General features: G+C 42.7%; 1 protein-coding gene across 1 annotated transcript; it reads right to left on the bottom strand.

Annotated features, from left to right (window-relative positions):
- Nucleotides 1–642: 642 nt before the first annotated feature.
- On the bottom strand, nt 643–20,152 carry LOC111853000 (titin-like). Its single transcript, XM_072716843.1, has 29 exons — nt 19,914–20,152; nt 18,085–18,188; nt 17,308–17,511; nt 16,657–16,944; nt 16,437–16,525; nt 16,251–16,316; nt 15,290–15,548; nt 13,506–13,581; nt 12,975–13,181; nt 12,747–12,889; nt 12,426–12,586; nt 11,752–11,982; nt 10,195–10,439; nt 9,861–10,057; nt 9,450–9,614; nt 9,158–9,326; nt 7,303–8,996; nt 5,016–5,297; nt 4,653–4,919; nt 4,182–4,454; nt 3,818–4,081; nt 3,480–3,740; nt 3,134–3,394; nt 2,780–3,043; nt 2,407–2,667; nt 2,063–2,326; nt 1,500–1,533; nt 1,049–1,092; nt 643–798 (listed from the first exon to the last, which is right to left on the bottom strand). Exons 1-28 carry the CDS (start codon nt 20,135–20,137, stop codon nt 1,068–1,070), a joined length of 6,978 nt encoding a protein of 2,325 aa, XP_072572944.1. The 5' UTR covers nt 20,138–20,152; the 3' UTR covers nt 643–798; nt 1,049–1,067.
- Nucleotides 20,153–20,870: the final 718 nt, after the last annotated feature.

Here is a 20,870-nt window from a genome sequence, read left to right as displayed (position 1 = left end):
TTAAAGGAACCCAAGGATTCAGCTTGCACTACGTTATCAGGAAGACTATTCCATACTCTGACTACACGCTGTGTAAAGAAGTGCTTCCTTAAATCCAGTTTGAAATGTTCTCCCGCTAATTTCCACCTATGGCCACGAGTTCTTGTATTTGAACTAATGCTGAAGTAACTATTCGGTTGAACAGCATCCAAACCTGTTAGAATCTTATAGACCTGGATCATGTCCCCCCTCAGTCTCCTTTGCTTGAGGCTGAACAGATTTAGCTCAAATAACCTTTCCTCGTATGACATTCCTCTAAGACCAGGAATCATTCTTGTGGCCCTACGCTGCACCTTTTCTAAGGCCGCTATGTCCTTTTTAAGATATGGTGACCAAACCTGTACACAATATTCTAGGTGAGGTCTCACCAAGGAATTGTATAATCTTAGCATTACCTCCCTTGACTTAAACTGCACACACCTGGAGATGTACCCCAACATCCTATTGGCCTTTTTTATTGCTTCCCCACACTGGCGAGAATGAGACATGGAAGCATCAACATACACACTGACATGCAAGCATGTGTTTCTTTTACTGTGTCTTACTACCCTGTGAATTATAATGAAGCTATGAAACTTGCTGGTGGAAGAAAAGCTAGTAGAGTTTAATCTTTTCAGAAAAAGAAGTTTAATGTTTTCAGGCCATGACCATCAGCTTGGATAGTAAACAGGAGAAACTACATTTAAGCAGCCTTCAGAGTCTGAAAAGACACGTTGTTTTTGTATGGTATCTACTGATTCTGGCCCATCTTAAAAAAATCTGGAGAATAAAAAGAAAATACACATTCAGTAAAGTATCCACTTGGCAAAAAAGGCAGGTGGGGAATTAGAATTTTAAAATGTAACTATTACTGTTCATCTTAAACCCACATGAAGATAATTCAGGCCATACAAGTATATTCCTTGTATTTGATTAAAAATTATTTGATATGTTTGTGCTTAGATGGTTCCTCAGTGTATATATAATAGCTATATAGACCTGCTCATAATAAGGAAAAAAACATTGCTACCTTCCTTCCAGTTCTGTCTTCAGCATTCTGCCACACTTTCCTTGCTGTTAAAAAACAGGAAGGATAATATGACTTACTCTGCAGAAACACAGAATGCAACCAAATCTGTTGTTTGATTCTCAGACTGACTGCTTCATATCTGACGTTCTCAGGAGCCGCAAGCACCAAATGACCGTGAAAAGCACAAAGAGCCATATGCACCAGATGAGCATGAAAATAAAAATATTAATGATGGGGCACTAATTAATTGATATCTCATAAGCACCAGGGAACCTCCTGTAGCTTTTAGCAAGCTGCAATCCACACCAAGCATCAGCATGCCCAGAGAAGTACTACTATTGAGACCCCCCTCATGGAGCCATGCAGTGTGTGGAATCAAAGGGGCCTATTAACCAATAGCATGTTCTCTTTTTATGCCTGATTCACTCCTGAGCTTGCTGTCCAGACGTACCCCTGAGCTTTGGATGTCCTGTCCTTTGTTTTCCCTGAAAGGAAGTATACTGCTGTTTTAGTATTGGCAAGAAAATATACCGAGTTGTGCATTTATATTGATATATTTCTGAATTTGTACACTTGTACCATAAGTGTGTTTTTAGATGGATATACAGTACTAGTTATGGAGTAATTAGAGCAAAGCAAAACTTAAATGATCCTTTGAGTATTTTACATACAAGTCATATATTTGTGGTGCTTGATGGTTCCATTAGTCTAGGGGTAGGAAACCTGAGGCATGGAGAGTTGGTGTGGGTTCTCTCAATCAGTCAATAATAAAGCAGTGGTTCTCAACTCCAGTCCTGGGGACCCCCTGTTATAGGCTGATTGAGAGGTTATCCCAAAAACCTGCACCCACACCGGCTCTCCATGGATCAGGCTCCCTACCCCTGCATCAGTCAATACATGAATAGTCACTCTACTGGTTTAGTGTAGTGTAATAAGTGCAGTGTGACAGAATCATGGAAAATTCTGGAAGACAAGCTAAAGAAATAGTTGTCCAACATAAGCATGATGACTTACGGGTAACCGTCAAAGTAGCTGAGACCAAACAGTCTTCTCCATAGAAGAAGGTGTACTCTCCTGCATCTTCTTGGCTAATATTCATGATCTTGAGTTGGTAGACCTTATCCTGCACACCAATCCCATATTTCTCACTAGGCTCAATCTCCATGTCTGCCTTCAGCCATGCGAATGGCATGTTAACATGCGATACTTCACACTCAAAAATGGCTGTCTTGCTCTCAGCCACCTCAATGTTCTTCATGGCTTTTGTTATACTTAAGACTGGGAAATATACACAAAAATATTGTTAAAAAAGTGAATGATAGGAAGATAATTTTAAGTAATGTAAGATGTGTGCGTACTGTCAATGCTGAGCGAAGCGTTGCAGTAGAGATGGCCCACCACAGCGGTGTACTCCCCAGCATCATGGGAATCCACAACATTAATGACCAGCTTATGGACCTTCTTCTCATACAGGATGGTACATTTCTCACTGGGCATTAGCTCAACATTGTTGAACATCCATTTCACAGGGATGTCGTTGTGCGAGAGGCCCAGCTCAAAGGATGCAGTGCCACCCTTCAGAGCTGTCACGTCCTTAGGCTTCTTCAGAATCTTTACCACTAAATTAGAGATAAACAAGCTGTGAATCCTCCTTTCTTGCAGGAAAGCTGGGGAAGTTTTAAAATTATCCTGTACTGCATTCACAAATACACATGAACACATTAAACTTACTCTCAACACTAAGTCTGGCATTTGCAAAGAGCTTTCCGAGTTTTAATCCATAGACTGCCTCATCTTGTGTCGTACAGCTCTTGATCACCAGGGTATGGACTGCACCATCTATCCTCATATCAAACTTGTCACTGGGCTGAATCTCCACTCCATTTTTGGTCCACAGGGAACCTTTCATGTCCTCGTGACTGAGCTCTAGACCAAATACTGCATCCTGGGTCTCAAGCACCGCCTGGTTCTTGAGAGTCTTCTTGATCTTCACAGCTTTGACGAAAATGAATGAATGTCATCAGTAAGGAAAGACAAAAATATAGACAGCCAAACTGTAGATATATAGCATTAGCTGGTGGGTACCTTCGACTTTGAGGTGAGCGGTTGTTTTGGAGTTGCCCAGCTGGTAGGTGTATTCCCCAACGTCCTGAGGCCTAGTGATGATGATGACAAGGCGCCTGAGTTCCCCAACATCCTGACTCCGTATGTTGTCACTGAAGAACACGTGCTGGCCATCCTTCAGCCACAGGCCTTCGGCGCTGGGGTTGGCCACCTCACACTCCAGCTCAGCCAACTGGGACTCTGCAACCACCACATCCTGAAGAGGCCTCTTAATAGCACCGCCTAAGATGGGGGAAGACATGCTATGCTACTCATCATTATTTCATTTTTGTCAAACTAATCTATACAGACCAGGCATTGATCTCACCAGAAACAGTAAGTCTTGCACTGCACGTCTGTTCACCCGCAGCAAACATGTACACCCCTTCCTCATCTTTCATGGCCATCACAATTGTTAGGGTGTAGCTCTGGCCAGCAGATTCTATTTTGTATTTTGCACCAGCTTTAAGCTGCTGGTTATTGAAGGTCCACACAGCATCAATGCCTGGATGAGACAGCTCCACCTCAAAGGTGACATTTTGGGTTTCTGCACACACTTGGTCCTCCATCGACCTCAAGATGTCTATGTCTTTAAAAAGAAAGTTAAAGACGATCATGTCCACAGCTCAGTCGAATGGCAATAATAAGATGCTGTATTTGTCTTACTTTCAATAGTCAGGTGACACTCGCTTCCAGTGTTTCCTACAGCCAGTCTGTAATGACCTTCATCAGAGGCAAACGTCCTGCTGAAGACTAGACGCTGCTTGGACCCCTTGGCAATCCATTGCACTCTCTCACTAGGCATTACCAGCTCACCGTCATGATACCATTTCACAAAGCTAACATCAGCAGCAGAGATTTTAGCCTCCAGAACAGCCTTGGTGCCCTCAACTGTGGCCACGTCCTCTAGTGGGGTCAAGATGCTGATTGCTGCATGACATTAAATATCAGTACAAAATAAATATCAGTTTCCTTATTAATGAATCATACTTGAACTGAAACACAGTTAGCAATAAAGTTAAGTGCTCACTCTGAACAGTCAGTCTTGCAGAGGTGGAGATATCCTGGTCAGAAACAGTAAAGGAATATATTCCACTGTCATCCCTGTCAGCCGCTTCGATGACAAGCTTGAGAGTGAGCTTGTCAGTCACCAAGCGGACATGGCCAGTGGTATCAATGGCTTGGCCATTCTTCAACCAGGTGCCCTTAATGTTCTCTTGAGAGAGCTTCACTTCCAATTCAGCATTGTCACCTTCACAGATGGTTAGATCTGAGAGGCCTTGCATAAGTGTCACAGGACGCACTAATTGGACGAAAGTAAAGAGAGTTTCTTGTTCACATTCACCATAGAGCAATATTCAGTGCTGCTGTCTAGATTAACTAGTTGTCATCATTGTAAAAACACGATGACAGATTTTCTTTTAGGTGCAGTAGTGATTATCTTAGTGCTGCAATCCTTCTCATTATCTCTTCTTCCTCTTATAAATTGGAGAAAACTCACATTTCATCTTCAGCTTGCCAGTTGTCATCAGTTCACCCACAACAAACGTGTACTCCCCCTGGTCCTCCCTCCTCACATCTTTGACTGAGAGGCTGTACCTCCCACGCCGAGAGGATATGATGTATTTGGTGCTGGGGGAGATCTCCATGTCATCAAAGTACCAGGTGCCCTCTACATCTTCACGTGACATCTCACACTCAAAGGTTGCTGTGTAAGATTCTGGAATTTCTAAATTATCCAGATTCTTCAAAATATCCAGTGGGGAACCTGCACAAAAGCACCAAACAAAAAGGAAAGTTATATTGCTTGTGAAAATGGAAAGCACATGATTGCAATAGTGTAATAAATTTTGACTTGAATTACCCTCGACAGTGAGCCAGGCAGAAGTTCTGATGTGGTCAGCATCAGCCACAGCACAGCTGTACTCTGCAGTGTCACTGGTGTGAATGCTGAGCACAGAGAGGAAGTGCACCTTCCGGTCAGAGTGCATCCGGTATTTGTTACTAGGGAAGATCTCTTCATTGCCATTCAGCCACTTCACTTTGACAAATGGCTCGCTGGTTTCACACTCAAAGGTCACCATTGTATCCTTCTCTTTGGCAGTGGCATCTTCTAGTTGTTGAGTGAATGTAATGACATGTTTGGCTTTTGTGTGAAATAAGAAAAAAAGACAAATCAATTTAAAATTTTGCTTGTGTGTAATTCACTTCTTGTTATGTTGCTGAATTGCACACATTTACCTCATGCTACAGTAGCCAAATACAGCTCTGCCTGACACTTTCATGACAACATAGACTCCTAGGGACCTATTTTCCACTGTCGCAAAGCATGACGCAGAGTGGTTTTGCTAGTTTCTTACCAGCGCATTGCTTATTTTCACGCCATGTGCGCATATCATTAAAATACCAAATGATTTTAAGGCCGTTGCTCTCTTGAAGGAGTGGTGTTTTTTTAAATAAGGCATGGCTAGGTGCATTGTCAGCACATTGCTATTTTAAAGCAACTTAATGACATTTAACCAACAAATACCATGTCTAAAGTCAGTGCTGCAGTATTAATCGGTATTTAAGCAGTGCATTTTAGAAATGTGTGGGTGCACAACGTTTGTTATTGACACGGGTATATGCTCGAGGTGCACTAATGGGTTGTTTGCTTTATTTTATTTCATTTATATACATTTTATTGTACACTACATCTGGTCCCTTCATGTGATCATACCGTTCAGTGAAACACTAAAAGAAAAGCAGTATATATTAAATAAAGAACAAACCGTATCATTCAAAACTCTATCAGGTTCCTCATTAGAATATACCACGAACTGTAACTGAAAGGACATGTGGATTGCTGAAAATGCATTTCAGATATTTAGATAAGTAAGGTGAAACATTACAATACAGCCATAAGAGGATTGCAGTATTCTTTGTGGCATGTTGTATGTTGCATAACATTGCTACAGTATGTGTGATGGATGTCTATTGGACATAAATGAGGACTTTAGAAGGCATGATGCTGAACTCCATGTACCAATGCCATCAAAGGAGTGTACCTTGGCAGCAGCACAGGCAAAGAGGGATCAGCTAGCAGAAGAGCTGAATCATCTGCAGCCTGGTAAAGAATCTAAATTGTAAGATGTAGAAAAATAGCAGCCCTATTGCCTTTTATTTGAACATTTTAAAACACCTAAAAACTCTAGGTAGTGTTTTGTTTGAACAAAGATTGCACTTTTATTAATGTCTTGCAAACTGCAGACCCAAACAAAATCAAAATAAAAATACACACAAGCCTAATTAAGTCTCTGTACCGTACAACAGTGAGTTTCTTTTTTCCCGGTCTTCTGATATCATTATGTCACTTTTGGCACTGCGCAGATAATCTGGTGATGCCAAAAATGAGGACACACTTGCTGCTACCTCATCCCATGCCTGCTTCACCTCAAAAGGCTTTAGTGGAATGTTGGTGCTCCCGTAGATGATGTGCTCATGTTTTTTTACCTCGCGTACAAACGTCTGTTTCCTCGGGTGAACAGCATTCTGGCTTGGCAGGTAAACATGCCATTGTAATAGCAATCAGGTGTAGACCATGCGCCACTGCCTTTTAAAGGTTAGGTGACATGCCATTCTGGTTTGCTGGCACAAAGTCTGTTTTTTCTGATGTCAAATTAGCTAAATGGATTTGGACGCTACCGTAAATGTTCGTCGCGCATTGCACTCTATGTTTTGCATTAGGTTGTCAACATAGAGCTCCTTGTCACTCAGTAAGATGACAACTGTTTCGTCCAGTTCACAGCCTCTATGTTTCTCCAGCCACTGGCTGACATGCAGCACTAAGCACGAGTACTAAGTACTAGGGCAAAGTGACCTCTGCACCTAATTAGTGGCATGTTACAGATTAACAAAGCTTCTGTTAAACATGGAGTTTTGAAACCCATAATGGGTAGTATTATTGATTCAGCACTGAGTGGTTTAAGCTAGGGGTGACATAGTGGCTCAGTGGGATCTACTGCATCATGTTACCAAGGTTGAGGATTTGAATCCCACCTCATCCTCGTGTGTGTGGAGTTTGCACGCTCTCTCTGTGTCATGTACGAATATGTAAGCACTAGGAGCCCGTGCTGCAACCAGCTCGGAGAAATGCTCACACAGTGTTTTACCTTGCACAAGCAGGAACGTGTGGCTTGAAGTCTCCCCAGCGATGTTGACTGCTTTAACCATGATACTTGCAGAGTCAGCAGCTGAAACTTCTTTAATTACTAACTCACACACCTTGTCTTCTGGCCAGTACCAGGTAATGCGCTCAGATTTCTCCAGCACTATCCCATTCTTGTACCACTGGCAGTCAGGGGCCGGTTCCCCATCTACTATAACTCTGAAGTGAGCTTCTTCTCCCTCGGAAACAGTTTGGCTCTGGATGCGATCCACAATTTTGGGAGCCTTCATGCTGGGATCTAACAGTACCTTTTCTGTTCTGGTAACTGAAACTGTCCTTGTGTCTTGCTCCTCTACCTTATCTTTGTCAGACACTTCTTTGGTCCGGTGAAGAAGTTCTCCTTTTCTCTTCTTCAGCATGTCTTCGTAGGATTCATCTTTTTTATGTGATTTAAGCTCTAAGGCAGAAATAGCTTCATAATAGCCTTCTTCTGTTCTGCGCTTAAATTTGTTTTTCAGCTCTTCCGTTTCTTCTGTGGTGATCTCATGGATGACTCGCTCAGTCTTCTTCAGTTTGACAGTTTCTTTTGTCTGGGTTGTTTCAGGGGGCTCCTCAATTTTGATGACTGTGAAGGGAAGCCCACCTTGCTCGGGGGTGGGACCAGTTTCAGGACTCTTCAGCTCAGGGGCTCGACGGAGGATGGACCTGAAGTCCTTTCTTTGGTTGATTTCCAGTTTCACACAGTACTCTACTACACCCACAGGATTCTCAGCCATTACTTTAACCTCTCCAGCATCATAAGACTTGCAATCAGAAATCTCAAAGTAGTAAATACCATCATAGCGGAGCCTAAATCTTTTGCTCTTACGAATAAGCTGCTTGTTGAGGTACCAGTTTACCTTTGGGACTGGGTAACCAGTCACTCTGCAGCGGAACCTGGCCGTGTCTCCTTCCAGCACCACTGCTGGCTCTGGGAGAAGTACAATCTCAGGTTTAGCTTTCTCTGATACCTCATCATCAGTGACACCACTGGGACCCTCATGGGAAACACGCTCAATTTCCTCAATCCTATGCTTTCCCTTTATGCCCTCTGGGAACTGAGTTTCCTCCACAAGACCCTTCTCATCCTTCACAATCAAGGTGGCAGAGGTGTGGTCTGCTCCATAATTATTTGAAGCCTTGCAGGTGATGATGCCACTATCCCTAGAATAAGCCACTTCATAGTCAAGGCTGCAGTAGCCAAACTCATTGGTCATGCGCAGCCTGTTTGCTGCTGCAAGAGGCTGGCCATCATGCAGCCATTCCACCGTCATATTGGGGTCGCCGATGGGGATTAACCTGCAGTCAAAGTGCACAGGACCAAAGTGCTTCAGCCGAACCGATGACAGCTTCTTTTTGAAGTGAGGCTTCTGCTGCTTCTTCATGTCATACAGGTCTCCCTCCTCCCATTGCTCTTGTCCATAGCGAATAGGCAGAGGCTCCAGCTCTGGAGGGGCTATCTCCTTTGCCTTATAGGTACCCTTCGGGATGATGAGCCTCTTTTCAGGTGTGGGCTGACTGAACTCCACCTTCACGTTAACCTTGAAACGGGTGGTGTCCCGTCCTGCTTTGCTGACAGCAATAGCTGTGTACCAGGCACTGTCCAGGGCCGTGGTCGGGCTGATCATAAATTTAGATTCTCCTTTTGTGCCTTCAATCCTAAACGTGTAATAAAGAACATATACAAGTGTAAACTTATTCTGTGAAAACCTGAAATATCTACATATATTACGATTGTGAACGAAGTCCTCGATGAAAATTACTGTTTCAGCAGCAAATATGTTGACATTACATTTTCTTACTGTATTGATACCTGTTACCTGAAATTTGGGTACTTGTAAGTGGAAATTATGTCACTGTTTTTAAGCCAAGCAATGTCAGGTAAAGGGTTTCCAGTAGCTTTAATGGAAAACTCGATGGATGCACCATCCTTGACACTGATGTTCTTCAGCTTCTCAACAAACCGAGGTTGCGAAATAATTTCTTTAGCTGCAAAAGACAGCAATAAAAAAAAATAATAATGTTGAAACAAATTATGCATAAGCACTAACTGGCTCCCATAGCTATAGCCCAATAGCTATGTAGGCTGAAGTTTAAATAGCGGTATGGTACCCTCCACGGTGAGACTCATGGTGATTGAGCTTTGACCAAATCTGTTCTTGGCTATGACAGACCATTCCCCGGAGTCCTCAGGAAGAGCTGGAACCACAATCAGTGACTGAACACTGTCTTCCTTTACTACCATCTTGTGTGTGTAGTCGTTGCACACTGGCTTCCCTGGGAGAGACAGTTCAGGCCTTTTGTATGCTCACATTGATTTTTTTGAAGTATAAAAGTCACACAAAAGTGCTTTGCTACCTTGTTCTGTATACATGCTTTTAGATTCATAACAAACTTCTGGAGGAACACACTCAAGTGGCTTACACTGCTTTAACACACACACAAAAACATTAGGCCTTCTATGAATGCATGGGTAAGCAACAATGGAAGCTATCAAAGATGAAAACATGGAGCATCCCTTACCATTGTGAAACCAGAAGGTCTCTGGCATAGGGCTACCCACAACTTTTACATCAAACCTCGCAGTCTGTCCCTCGGTACACCGGAGGGAGGAAGGCTTCATGACAAATATGGGCCGGTACATCCTCTCCATCTCACCCTCATTGTTCTCCTCCAGTATATATTCAGAGGAGCGGCTCACAGGAGGAGGAGATGTGGAGCTGCAGAGACGCAGAGGACTTACAACGAGACTAAGCCATCTCAGCTACAATGGGGATATGAATAGCTCTTAGAAATCATTAGCAATCGCAACACACTTTACAGAATATATTCATGGTAATATTTAAATATGACACACCAGACTGGCTTGACAGCTGCTGCCTGAGGGGCAAATGGCCGAGCCACACTTGCTGCGCTGAGCTCCACCTGGAGCTTCCCGGAGCTGATGGCATTTCCATTCACATTGGACGCCAGCACTGTGTAGATGCCCTCATCTTCAGGTAGTACCACAGGGAGATGGAGGCTGACTATTCCATCCTGCAGAACCTCAGTCTGGTAGTGGTCACTATGACGAATGCGCCTGCCATCTTTGTACCAGGCAATCTTTTTGAAAAGCACCCAAAGATGAACGAAGAAATGCATTACACCAGGTTTCTGTCCAGGAACACAACATGCTAACACAACATGCTAACACAACATGCTAACACAACAAAAAGCTCTTTTTAAATTCTTATGTATTTTCAATTTATCTCTTTTTGTTAAGGAAAACAGAAGTGTGTCACCGGCCCCCCCCCCCCTGCCAAATCTGTACAGTTCTCTGCAACTAGCACATCTTTCTGTGCTGTGGTGGTAATCTGGCAGGTTTTACAATTTGGTCAGTCAGTGGAGGTGAGAAATGAAGCTATAATAAGATAATAATTATCTTAATGATAAGATAGTAAGATTAAGTTAAAAAGCAGAGAAAGCCAGACATACACAGCAAATGTGCCAGTGTTAAATTAACACTGTAAGGTGGTCATGTGCCCGTACCAATCAGTGTTACATTTAACACTTTTACAGAGTGCAATGAGTATTGTTTTTATAATGTTAAACTTTATTAGCTCTTACAGTATTCAATTGACATCATATTGTTAAATCACTGTGACTCAACCTCTACCCAGATCGAAAGCCCATATGGGTGGCACCCAGGTACAAGATGGGTGGCCCATATCTGCCCCATTTTAATATGAACTAATTTTAACTCATTTGGGCATCCAGCTGCTGTGTTTGATTAACCCACCATAATGAGAAAAAGTCTGACCAACATGGCCTTTTCTCTTTTTATGTAAACTTTATGTCAACTCGGCTCTGATTGTTCCTAAACACCATGCATTGTTAATTTAACACTGCGTATTTGCTGTGTACAAGTGATTATAAGGCAATATAAGGCAATAGCTTGTATTTCAGGTAATTTTTACTACTGTACATTATGCACGATTCTTCATACACTTACTACATAGCTAGCTAAATCATGATAGCTAAAGCATGATAACATTAAAGTAGTATTATGGAGTTTTGGCCTAAGACTAGCAAGTTGACTAGCAAGATTATATAAAAATCTTGCAGATGCCACCAACAGCCCACTTGGAATAAATAGGCGTGAAAGGACTATGTATCATTAAAATTAACTTTAAAGTAAATAAAACTAGTAATAAAACCAGAATATTCAATGTATCAGATTAAAACGATCATCAAGGCCAGTCTTTGACATTTATAAGTAGCCTTTTACTTTTCATAAAAGCAATTTTCTGCCTCCCCTGACTGCACATCCATGGTAGGACTGTGGGAAGTGCACTTTAAAAAAAATCTGGGGGAAGGCTCTCATTTGGAACCCCTTAATGTCTATACCATGGTTATGCCCTTGCATGCAGGTCACCTTGGGCAGAGGAGATCCAGCTACTATGCACTGGAAGGTGACCCTTGTTCCTTCCACCATCCTTTGGCTCTTCACTGGCATGTCAAGGGTGGGTTTCATGGCCTCTTGCTCGGACACATTCATCACCATCTCCTCTCCATCCTCAGTCACCAGCTCTTGATAGTTGCTTTGAAGGATACCTAGCTCAATCTCCTGGATTATCCTCTCTTCAAAAGCAGAGATGTGGAATTCCTGTCAATGAGGAATGTTTTAGGGATTGCAAATGACTTTACTTGTTAGTTTTATATTCTCTTGGTTTATTAATAATAAACCAATAATAAACTATTTCCTCAGGCAAAAAGCGATTTGGCTTGCTGGGCAAATGTGCCTTTGCAATAGCAATCCACCACAGATTATGCACTATTGCCTTTTAAAGGTGAGGTGACGCACCATTCAGAGTGGTTCATTGCAGGTTACGGCCAAAACACGCCTCTGAATACTTAAGAGCATTAGGATAACCATTTTGCCCCTTGTGCTTGTGCAAAGCATGTTTTTTTCCACCGTCAAAATAGTGAAATTGATTTAGACATACCCATAAATGTTAGTTGCGCTTTGCACTTTACACTTTGCATTAGATCATCAAAATAGAGCGCAGAATGTCTCTGCACCTGCTCCAAATTACTGCTCGCCGTCACCTGTGTCTGCTGAACTGTCCTCTTCTGCATGAGAACTTGCCTCTTCTGGACCTCCCCCATGACCATGGGGGTGGTTTCCCTCCCTTTGGTTTCATACACAAGGCTCACCGCCTGCCCTCCAGAGATCAGCCTGTGTTGCCTGCTGAGCGCTTCATATTCCTCTGTACGATGGGACAGTGACCCATGTTATCATGTTAGCATCAAACTGTATCAATGCACAGATCCCTACTAACATCACTCATGACATTTGGTTACTCCCTTTGGTGTGATTGAACCCAAAATGATGTGAAAATATGTTAGTATTTGTTTGGTGTGACAGACCTTCCTTGAGCAGGATGGCTGAGGCAGAGGCCTCTCCAAACCGGTTCCGGGCTGTGATGACATAGTGTCCAGCATCGTCAGCAAGCATCATGGAAATTTGCAGCCTGCATAACCCGGACTCTTTCTCATGGAGAATTTTATGCCTAAAGGGACAAAAATGAGCCTGGTACAGCTAAACATCCCTTACTATAAAGTGTTAAAGAATCTGCAGCTAGACAATGAGCATACCTGAATCCATTGCTCAGGGGTACTCCAGCTTTCTTCCAGTAAATATGGGGCTGTGGGCTACCACCAATTTGGCACTCAAAGTCCACGGCTCTGCCCTCCACCAACCTCTGCACGGATGGCTTTGTCACAAAGAATGGGGCCATGCCCTCCTCTGACTCCACCAATCCATTCACCTCAGATATGGCATGAGTGGCCTCCATGGTAACGCTAAGAAGTCATTTAAACTAAATTTAATGTACAGCGTTGAATAGTTTTAGCATGCTTTGCTTAGTTTATGTTTTCTGTAGCTCATATCAGCAGCCGCTAGCATGCTGTGCTTAGTGTATCTCTGCTATGGCTCCAATTAGCATGCTGTGCCTATGGTATCTCTGCTGTATTAAATTTCACTAATATTTTACTTATTTAGTAGACACTTTTATCCAAAGTGACATACAAGCTTGATAGCACGTTACAAATATTGTTGGTGGCACGATAGAAGTCAGCTAGACATTTGCAGATAGGCTTTAGTTCCAATTAGCATGCTGTGCTTACTGCATCTCTTCAGTCTCAATGTGCTTAGAGACACTGGTATTACCCATGGCTTCTTTGATCTCAGCCTCCTCTGATGCTGCAAAGGAAACATGCTGATTTAGTAAGAATTATTTCAGTTCTTTATATTGCGCTGGATAAGTGGTTTTAGGTGATCAATGGATGGATGCATTTCATGGTATTTTTTACATAGAATCTCAAAGTATGACATAAAAGTTTTATATCTTATGGACCACTGGTGGAATGGGGAGGAGTGTGGATCACCGGTACCCCAATACCTGAAAAACTGTCACTAAAGTGTCCTTTATAGTGGCAAAAATTGGCTGCCCTTCATATAATTTAGTGCACTCTAGGGTGTGATCATGTGCCCTATAGCTCAAGAAAATGTGATGAAGTATCTAAATGAGTGCCCTTCTGGCAGAGAAAATGATGCTGTGCCCTGTGTGGTGCCCTTATAATAGTCCCTGTGGGTACCCTTCCAATGGAAAAGGGTGCCGTTATGAAGTGCCCTTCTAGTGCCGGAAATGTGAGACAGTACTACACAAGGTGCCCTTACAATGGTCCCTGTGGGTGCACTTCCAATGGAAAAGGGTGCCGTTCTGAAATGCCCTTCTAGTGGAGAAAATGTGTTGCAGTGCCCTATAAGGTGCTCTTACAATGGTCTAAACCAGTGGTGGGCAATCTTATCTGCAAAGGACTAGAGTGCATGCAGGTTTTTGGGATAATCTTTAGGTTGGCTGTTCAAACCCAGTTGTGAGGACTCTTTAGTCAATCAGTCTTCTAATTAATAGTAATCTAATTGGAGAGTCACAGCGAAAATCTGCATACAGTATGGCTCTTTCTGGATAAGATTGGCCACCCCTGGTCTAAGCAGTCCCTATGGGTACCCTTTCAATAGTAAAGGGTGCCATTATGAAGTTCCCTCCAGGCCATCCCTACATGATTAAGTGTCCCAAAGGGTGCCCTTTCCAAAAGAGAAAATGGGATGCAATGCTGTAAAGAGGACTCCTGCACAGTGAGAAAATATGATGTAGTGCACAAATGGGTGCCGCTCCAGTGGATAAAATGCAATGCAGTGCTCCATCCCTGTGTGACAATGTGGGGAATCATCCTAATGGATGTCCCCCCAGGGCAGAAAGTGTGATGTAGTGCCTTTTAAGGTGCTTGAAACTTGAGGTGCCCTATGGGTGCTCTTCAGGTGGAAAAAACTCATAAAGTGCCCTCTAGAGTGCCCTTCCAAGTGAGAAAACATGGTGCACTTTCAGTGAAAAAAATGAGAGATGGTACCCCACTATGAGTTGCAGATTCCTGTACATGTGAGAAAAACAAAAGAAATAATGTGCCCTGCAGGTGTTCCTATGGGCAGAGTGTTGGCTCTGAGGCTAGGGATCTGTGGCAGCACTTGGAAGGTTGATGTGAATGCCAGGAGTGATTCTACTCCTTTGAGCCCTTAAGCAAGGCCCTTAACATGCAAATGCTTTGTCCTAACCTACATGCAGCCCTGCAAGAAGGTCCTCCAAATTTCAGGGAAAATTTGGGGGTTGGTGGCAGGATTGACACTCCTGCCACCAGAAAAGACTTCACAGAGTTCTATTCTGTTCCATTCAAACTACTGTGGGGCAGAGGTATACCCCTGCCCTTCAAACAACCTGAGTCCATCACTGTTATTGACCACTGAACACAAATATTTGTAAAATGTGTAATATCACTCAAATTTGCTTATATATTTGTTTTGGCTAGACACACACAGACACAAACCAGGACACATAAGAAAAAAAACTTTGTACCCTTGACAGTGAGGAAGCAGGAGGTGCTCACAGAGCCGGTTTGGCTGCTTGCAGTGCAGGTGAAGTGGCCGCTGTCCTCAGCGAAGGCCTCACGGATCACCAGGCGGGCACATCCATTTTCATATAAAAGGTAGAAGTCAGAGGAGCTCTTGATCTCATACTCCTCGCGGAACCACACCACACTGGGAATGGGGCAGCCAGAAATCTGGCATTCCAGAGTCACAGATTCTCCTTCGGTGATGGTGGTGTCGTTCAAGCCCTGAGTAACAACAGTCACACTTCTGATAAAAGTTAAACTGGATTAAGACTACATTCACATTACCAGGCTGAAGTGACTCAAATCCGACTTTTTTGTGTCACAGATAATGCTTTCAGGGCTGTGTGGATAAACATATCTTTTCAAATTAGATTTGAGTCACTTTCATATGTGATTATATATGGCCAATATGTGGCCATGCAAGATGAATAAGAACAGTCAGATCAGAATTCATGTAGTTTTTTTGCCTATACTCATCATCATCATCATCTGCCAAAACTAGAAGCACAGCAAAATATTAATGGAGGAGAGCTACAGCTGTGACAACAAAAAGCAAAAGTCTTGTCAACCTGATCATGTACAGCTGACAAACTGTTTACACATCCTTCAGAGCACAATGCGATGTATACATTAGCTATTAGTGTGTCCATTTTGTTATTTTTAATACCACGAGTTGTCTCACAAATACAACGTTTATTGTTGCTGGTGATGCAAATGACTTGTGCAAAAACATTTCAATATGCACATGCATGCCAGAGCACAGATGCATTCACATTACAGTTAGATACAGGTCACTTGTAATTATGTATGTGAACCATTAAGACAGGCAAATCTGGAATCATAATTATAAAACATTGAGGCTTGTAACGTGAAAGTAGCCTAAGCAGACTAAGTAACTTGCTGACTAACTGAAAAAGTACCTACAATTACAATGGCTGGTGGCTTTGAGGCAGCTTCTGTCAGGGACAGTTCTGACTTCGAGTCTTCAACCTGTAATACATAGATGCCTGTTGCAGTGCTGGAGAGTTACCATGGCTTCACATACTCTTTGATTCATAGAAACATGCATTTTGGTCTGTTCCTAGCCAGGTAACATTGCCAGTTTCTTACCTTTATAACACTAGCTTGCTGTTCTTGAAATATCTTCTCAGATGAAATGACAGTGATAGTTTGCTTGGAAAGAATGGCTTCTTCTTCACCTGAGAAAAAAACAGCCACATAAAATTGAATAAAAAGGTAATCAACAAAAGGCAGAATTTACAGCAGCAGTGCATATATCCAAAATTATATAATATAAAGTATAATAGAAACGTTTGAGAAAGACCCTGACCTTGCACCAGTAACTGCGCTGTACAAGTAGCCTGGCCACTGCTATTGGTGGCACTGACAGAGAACATTCCAGAATCTTCTGGGAAAGCCTCAGCAATGACCAGACTGTAAAGGTCTCCGTCATGGAAAAGGCAGAAGTCCCTAGAGCTCTGAATCTCATTTCCATCGTGGAGGAACTTCACCACAGGTGTAGGGGTCCCTGTGACACGTACCGCCAGTGTCACCTGGCTACCTTGTTTGACCGTCACGCTCTGCAGCTTCTGGATGAAGTTGGGTGGGATGGTTTCTGCTGCAGAGGGATTTATAAACACGGAAAACACTACTTACAGTTAAGGGGCTCTCTGTGGTTACTCTTTCCACACCACCAAAATGCTGCTCTATCTTTATGAACCATAGTAATAGATAAACAGTGTTAAACCAGAAAAATAATGAGAGCTAAAATAACTACATGACAACTATATGTTTTCAGTTTTACTCTTTGCTCTTTTAGCAAGAAGTACTTGTTAATTTCTACCTAATACAGTAATTGCAAGTCTGTAGGTCTAGACCAAATAACTGAAGATGGAAATACAATAAGTCACTAAGTGTAATTATAGTTTTTATAAGCAATAATCATCAAATAAGCAAATACATTATTTTTTTCTTTTTTCACCTGTGACCACCAGCTCAGCTGTGCTAGTAGCCTGGCCAACACAGTTTGTGGCTCGCACAGAAAAGCGTCCACTGTGTGCGGCTGACACATCAGGGATTGTCAACACGGCGTGCCCATCACTGCATGAGATTTGTGCACCAGGCAGAGCTGTGGCAGAGAGGACCTGGCCATCCCTAAACCAGCTCACCTCAGGAACTGGGGTACCTGGTGGCACAGGAGAGAGGCTTGGTGAAAAATGACTGAAGGCTATGAAGCCCAAGAAGCTTGGTGAGAAATGACTAAAGGCAGTGAAGCACAGAAAACTTTGTGAGAAATGACTAAAGACAGTGAAACACATGAGGCCGGGTGAGAAAGTACTTAACACAGTGAAATACAGGAAGCTTGGTAAGAAACAACTGATCATAATGAAGCACAAGACGCTTGGAGAGAAATGGGCAATGCCTGAACACAGTAAAAGAAGGGTAACTTTACTTTAATCACTAACCATGTGCATCCCTGATTTTCATATTTTATCATTATCAGTTTCAAGGTTAGGCTGGGCAGTACCTGCACTTCTTTGCTGACAGACTCAGGAATAGTGTCAGTATATTATGGCAGGATGTGCAGTGGCACAGTATTTAGGGGCAGGGTGTATAGCAGAAGGGTGTGTAGTGGGAGGGTGTGTAGGGCAGGGCTGGACTGGCCATCTGGTATACTAGCATTTTCGTGGTGAGCCTATGGGATTGTGAGTCATCAAACTCAGAAAAATTATGTTGCAGTATTACCGTGGATGCTTACCACTGACATGAGCCTCAAAGGACGCAGCTGTGCCCTCCAGAGCCACAATGTTCTGCAGTGGCTGTATGAATGTGGGAACTTCTGTTGACATGTCACAGGGCTTACTCAGAGAAGACACAGCAGGACACACAAAGACAAAAATGAAAAGACGTAATGACATAATAACCTTCCCATAATCACACTATAAATAACCTGGCAGAGCTCTCAGTAGTTATAGGTAGAAAAGTTAGGCTTAAACATTTCAGATGTACTTTCAGGATTTAGCTCAGGCTGTTACGTCTACTACTTTTACTATTTTTTCCACATCTACACAGGGGTGTATTTCATTGAAGCCATCAACTGGTAATTACCTTTCCAGCACAGAACTACAGGGATTTGAACGTGTGCTGGACACTATAGCAAGTACTGGACAGGACACCCCAGGCCACCACAGGAGGTATTTTTAGCTTGGAATCTGAGGGACACCTAAAACACCTGTTTTCACCAGAGCCTCCTGGACAGCAGCCTGCATGTCAGGTGGCAGTGGGGCCTTTTGTTTTGCTTTTGTACTGGTGTGTAAACTACAGTCAACATCATTGCCTGCACGTCATTCTTCCACACATTTTCCTGAAATCCTCTTAATGACTTTAATACTTTTATTACTGATCAACTAATTTTATATAATAACATAGGCAGAATTTATTTGTCATGCCAGTTGTCTTAATAAGTATGCAATTTTGAATTACCTGTGTATTTAACTTTCATGGACCTCATTTTCAAAAGATTATGTTTGATATTTTGGATAGAGGATTTTTGCTTGGCTGATTGTTTTTTTTTTATATAACATTTGTTATCTAAAGTAGCTATATAGTGAATTTTATCAGAATCATGGCTTATGGATTACAAGTGTTTCACTCGGATAAATGACAGCAGAAGGTGCCCTGAGATCTGAGCCCTGGTGTTTTACGGTGCAGGTAACGGTTAACAGTACTACTGTATGAACCGAGTGCCAAGGGTGACCTCAACCATTAGAAATATCACATTATAAGCAAGGTCTAAATTCATTTTATATCGAATAATCCATGACAATGCGTGATTAATCCATTTCAAGAAGTACAGTGCTGCACAGCTCAGCCATGGCAGAAAGTACATGAGACACTGTGACCTGTAAGCAGCATCACTGCTGAAAGCTGACAGGTACCGTTACAGTCAGAGCATCTCTGTGATCTGAATAAATCTGCAGCAAAGCCCTACTGTGCCCCATGGAGGCATTTCACTAGAGGTTCAAAGCTTTTACATTTCTGGATCTATCTGAACCATCCCAGAGGTGGGGGACCTGGCTTCAAATCTAAACAGAGAGAAACTGATTATAATAATGACATTTCTAGAACATCACAAATAACATTATGACTGATGGAGAACAAATACTGAAAGACAAGAAAATTTAATTGAAACCTTATTTGCAAGGACTGCAGGATATGTGACAAAAATGACCTAGCCAAAAATAATCAGCAGTAAGTTTGACTGACATGCACCATGTGACAGTAGGCTAGTGTTGCATCTGACTGCCTTACTGCTGACTCCCTTAAAAAGACAACATGGCTCAACAGGGACATCAGTCTAGTGCTATTAGGGGCTATTCTTGGCTTTTCTCAAATTGATGCAGAATGCAGTGCAGTAACCTTGAGGGCAGAAAACTGACAATCTCCTAAAAGGAGCTCTGAGCAACATGCATTGCTGCTGACATCGTTGAGCCATTTCCACAGCGCTGTCTGTAAGTTATCATCCCTAAGAGCAGATAAGCATTTACAGTTTGACTGTTAACATTTGATTATGAAAGTGCAGCTTACTTGTGATCAGCAGTGGTGCAGGATGGTACAAAGTTTTTCTTCAGGACGCCACACTCTCCTTCTGAGGTGAATCCAGCGTCACGTCGGCACAACTTTGGGAAAAGAGTCCCCAAAAGAAACCTAAAGCAGAAGATCTCAACAGTGTGGCTGGGCTGCTTTTCCTTGCAGTCCTTATACCTGAGCTGAGACTGGGAGTGTTTCCTGCAGCTCAGAAGTGCTAACATGGAGCGCTTGCTATATATATCCCAAGCCCGAAGCCTCATCCCAGCCACGCCTCTTTCCTGATGGCTCCATGGCGCTGGGCAGCCATTTTGTGCTACTCAGTCCACATGTGCAGGTAGCCTTGCATTAACAGTCAGAGGCTGTCTAAAACAGCTTGATGAACAACATAACAAGTGTAGCTGGGCAGCATCTAGTCAACCAGAAGGCTAAGCATGACTGTTCCCTTATGGAAGACAAAAATTGCACTACATTTTTACATGTAATAGTTTTATTTAAAACTCATTTATCTTTAATGAGTTAACTTAATGTCTGTATTTATGTATTTTATGCTTATGGAAAGAAAATGTTTCCCTGTATATTAATTGTCAATACAGTGGTACCTCAGTTCTTGAACTCATTAGAACTCGAATTTCTTAAAAGTCGCACCAACCAGTTGGAAAAAAGATTACCTAGAACTCGATCTGAATCTCAGAAGTCGAACCGAGAACGCCTACCTAAGATCACTTGTATGCGCGGGGAAATGAGTCACGCGGCACATCTCTCAGCAGAAACAAAGGGTAATGCTTCAGTCTCACCCCTGATTTACACTGGATGCGTATCCGCTGTGGTGCGAATGCGCTGCGTTCCCACTCCGTCCGAGGCCGTCCGCCAATTCACACTGGATGCGTTTGTGGTCCGTATCTGATCCGACGTGCCGCTGGTTTGCGAGATCACATGACCACGGGAGAATAACAT

The sequence above is a fragment of the Paramormyrops kingsleyae genome, chromosome 1, assembly GCF_048594095.1.
Source record: "Paramormyrops kingsleyae isolate MSU_618 chromosome 1, PKINGS_0.4, whole genome shotgun sequence".
Classification (NCBI taxonomy): Eukaryota; Metazoa; Chordata; class Actinopteri; order Osteoglossiformes; family Mormyridae; genus Paramormyrops; species Paramormyrops kingsleyae.
The sequence above is the reverse complement of the archived record's forward strand: the minus strand, read 5'-3'. Positions and strand labels throughout refer to the sequence as shown.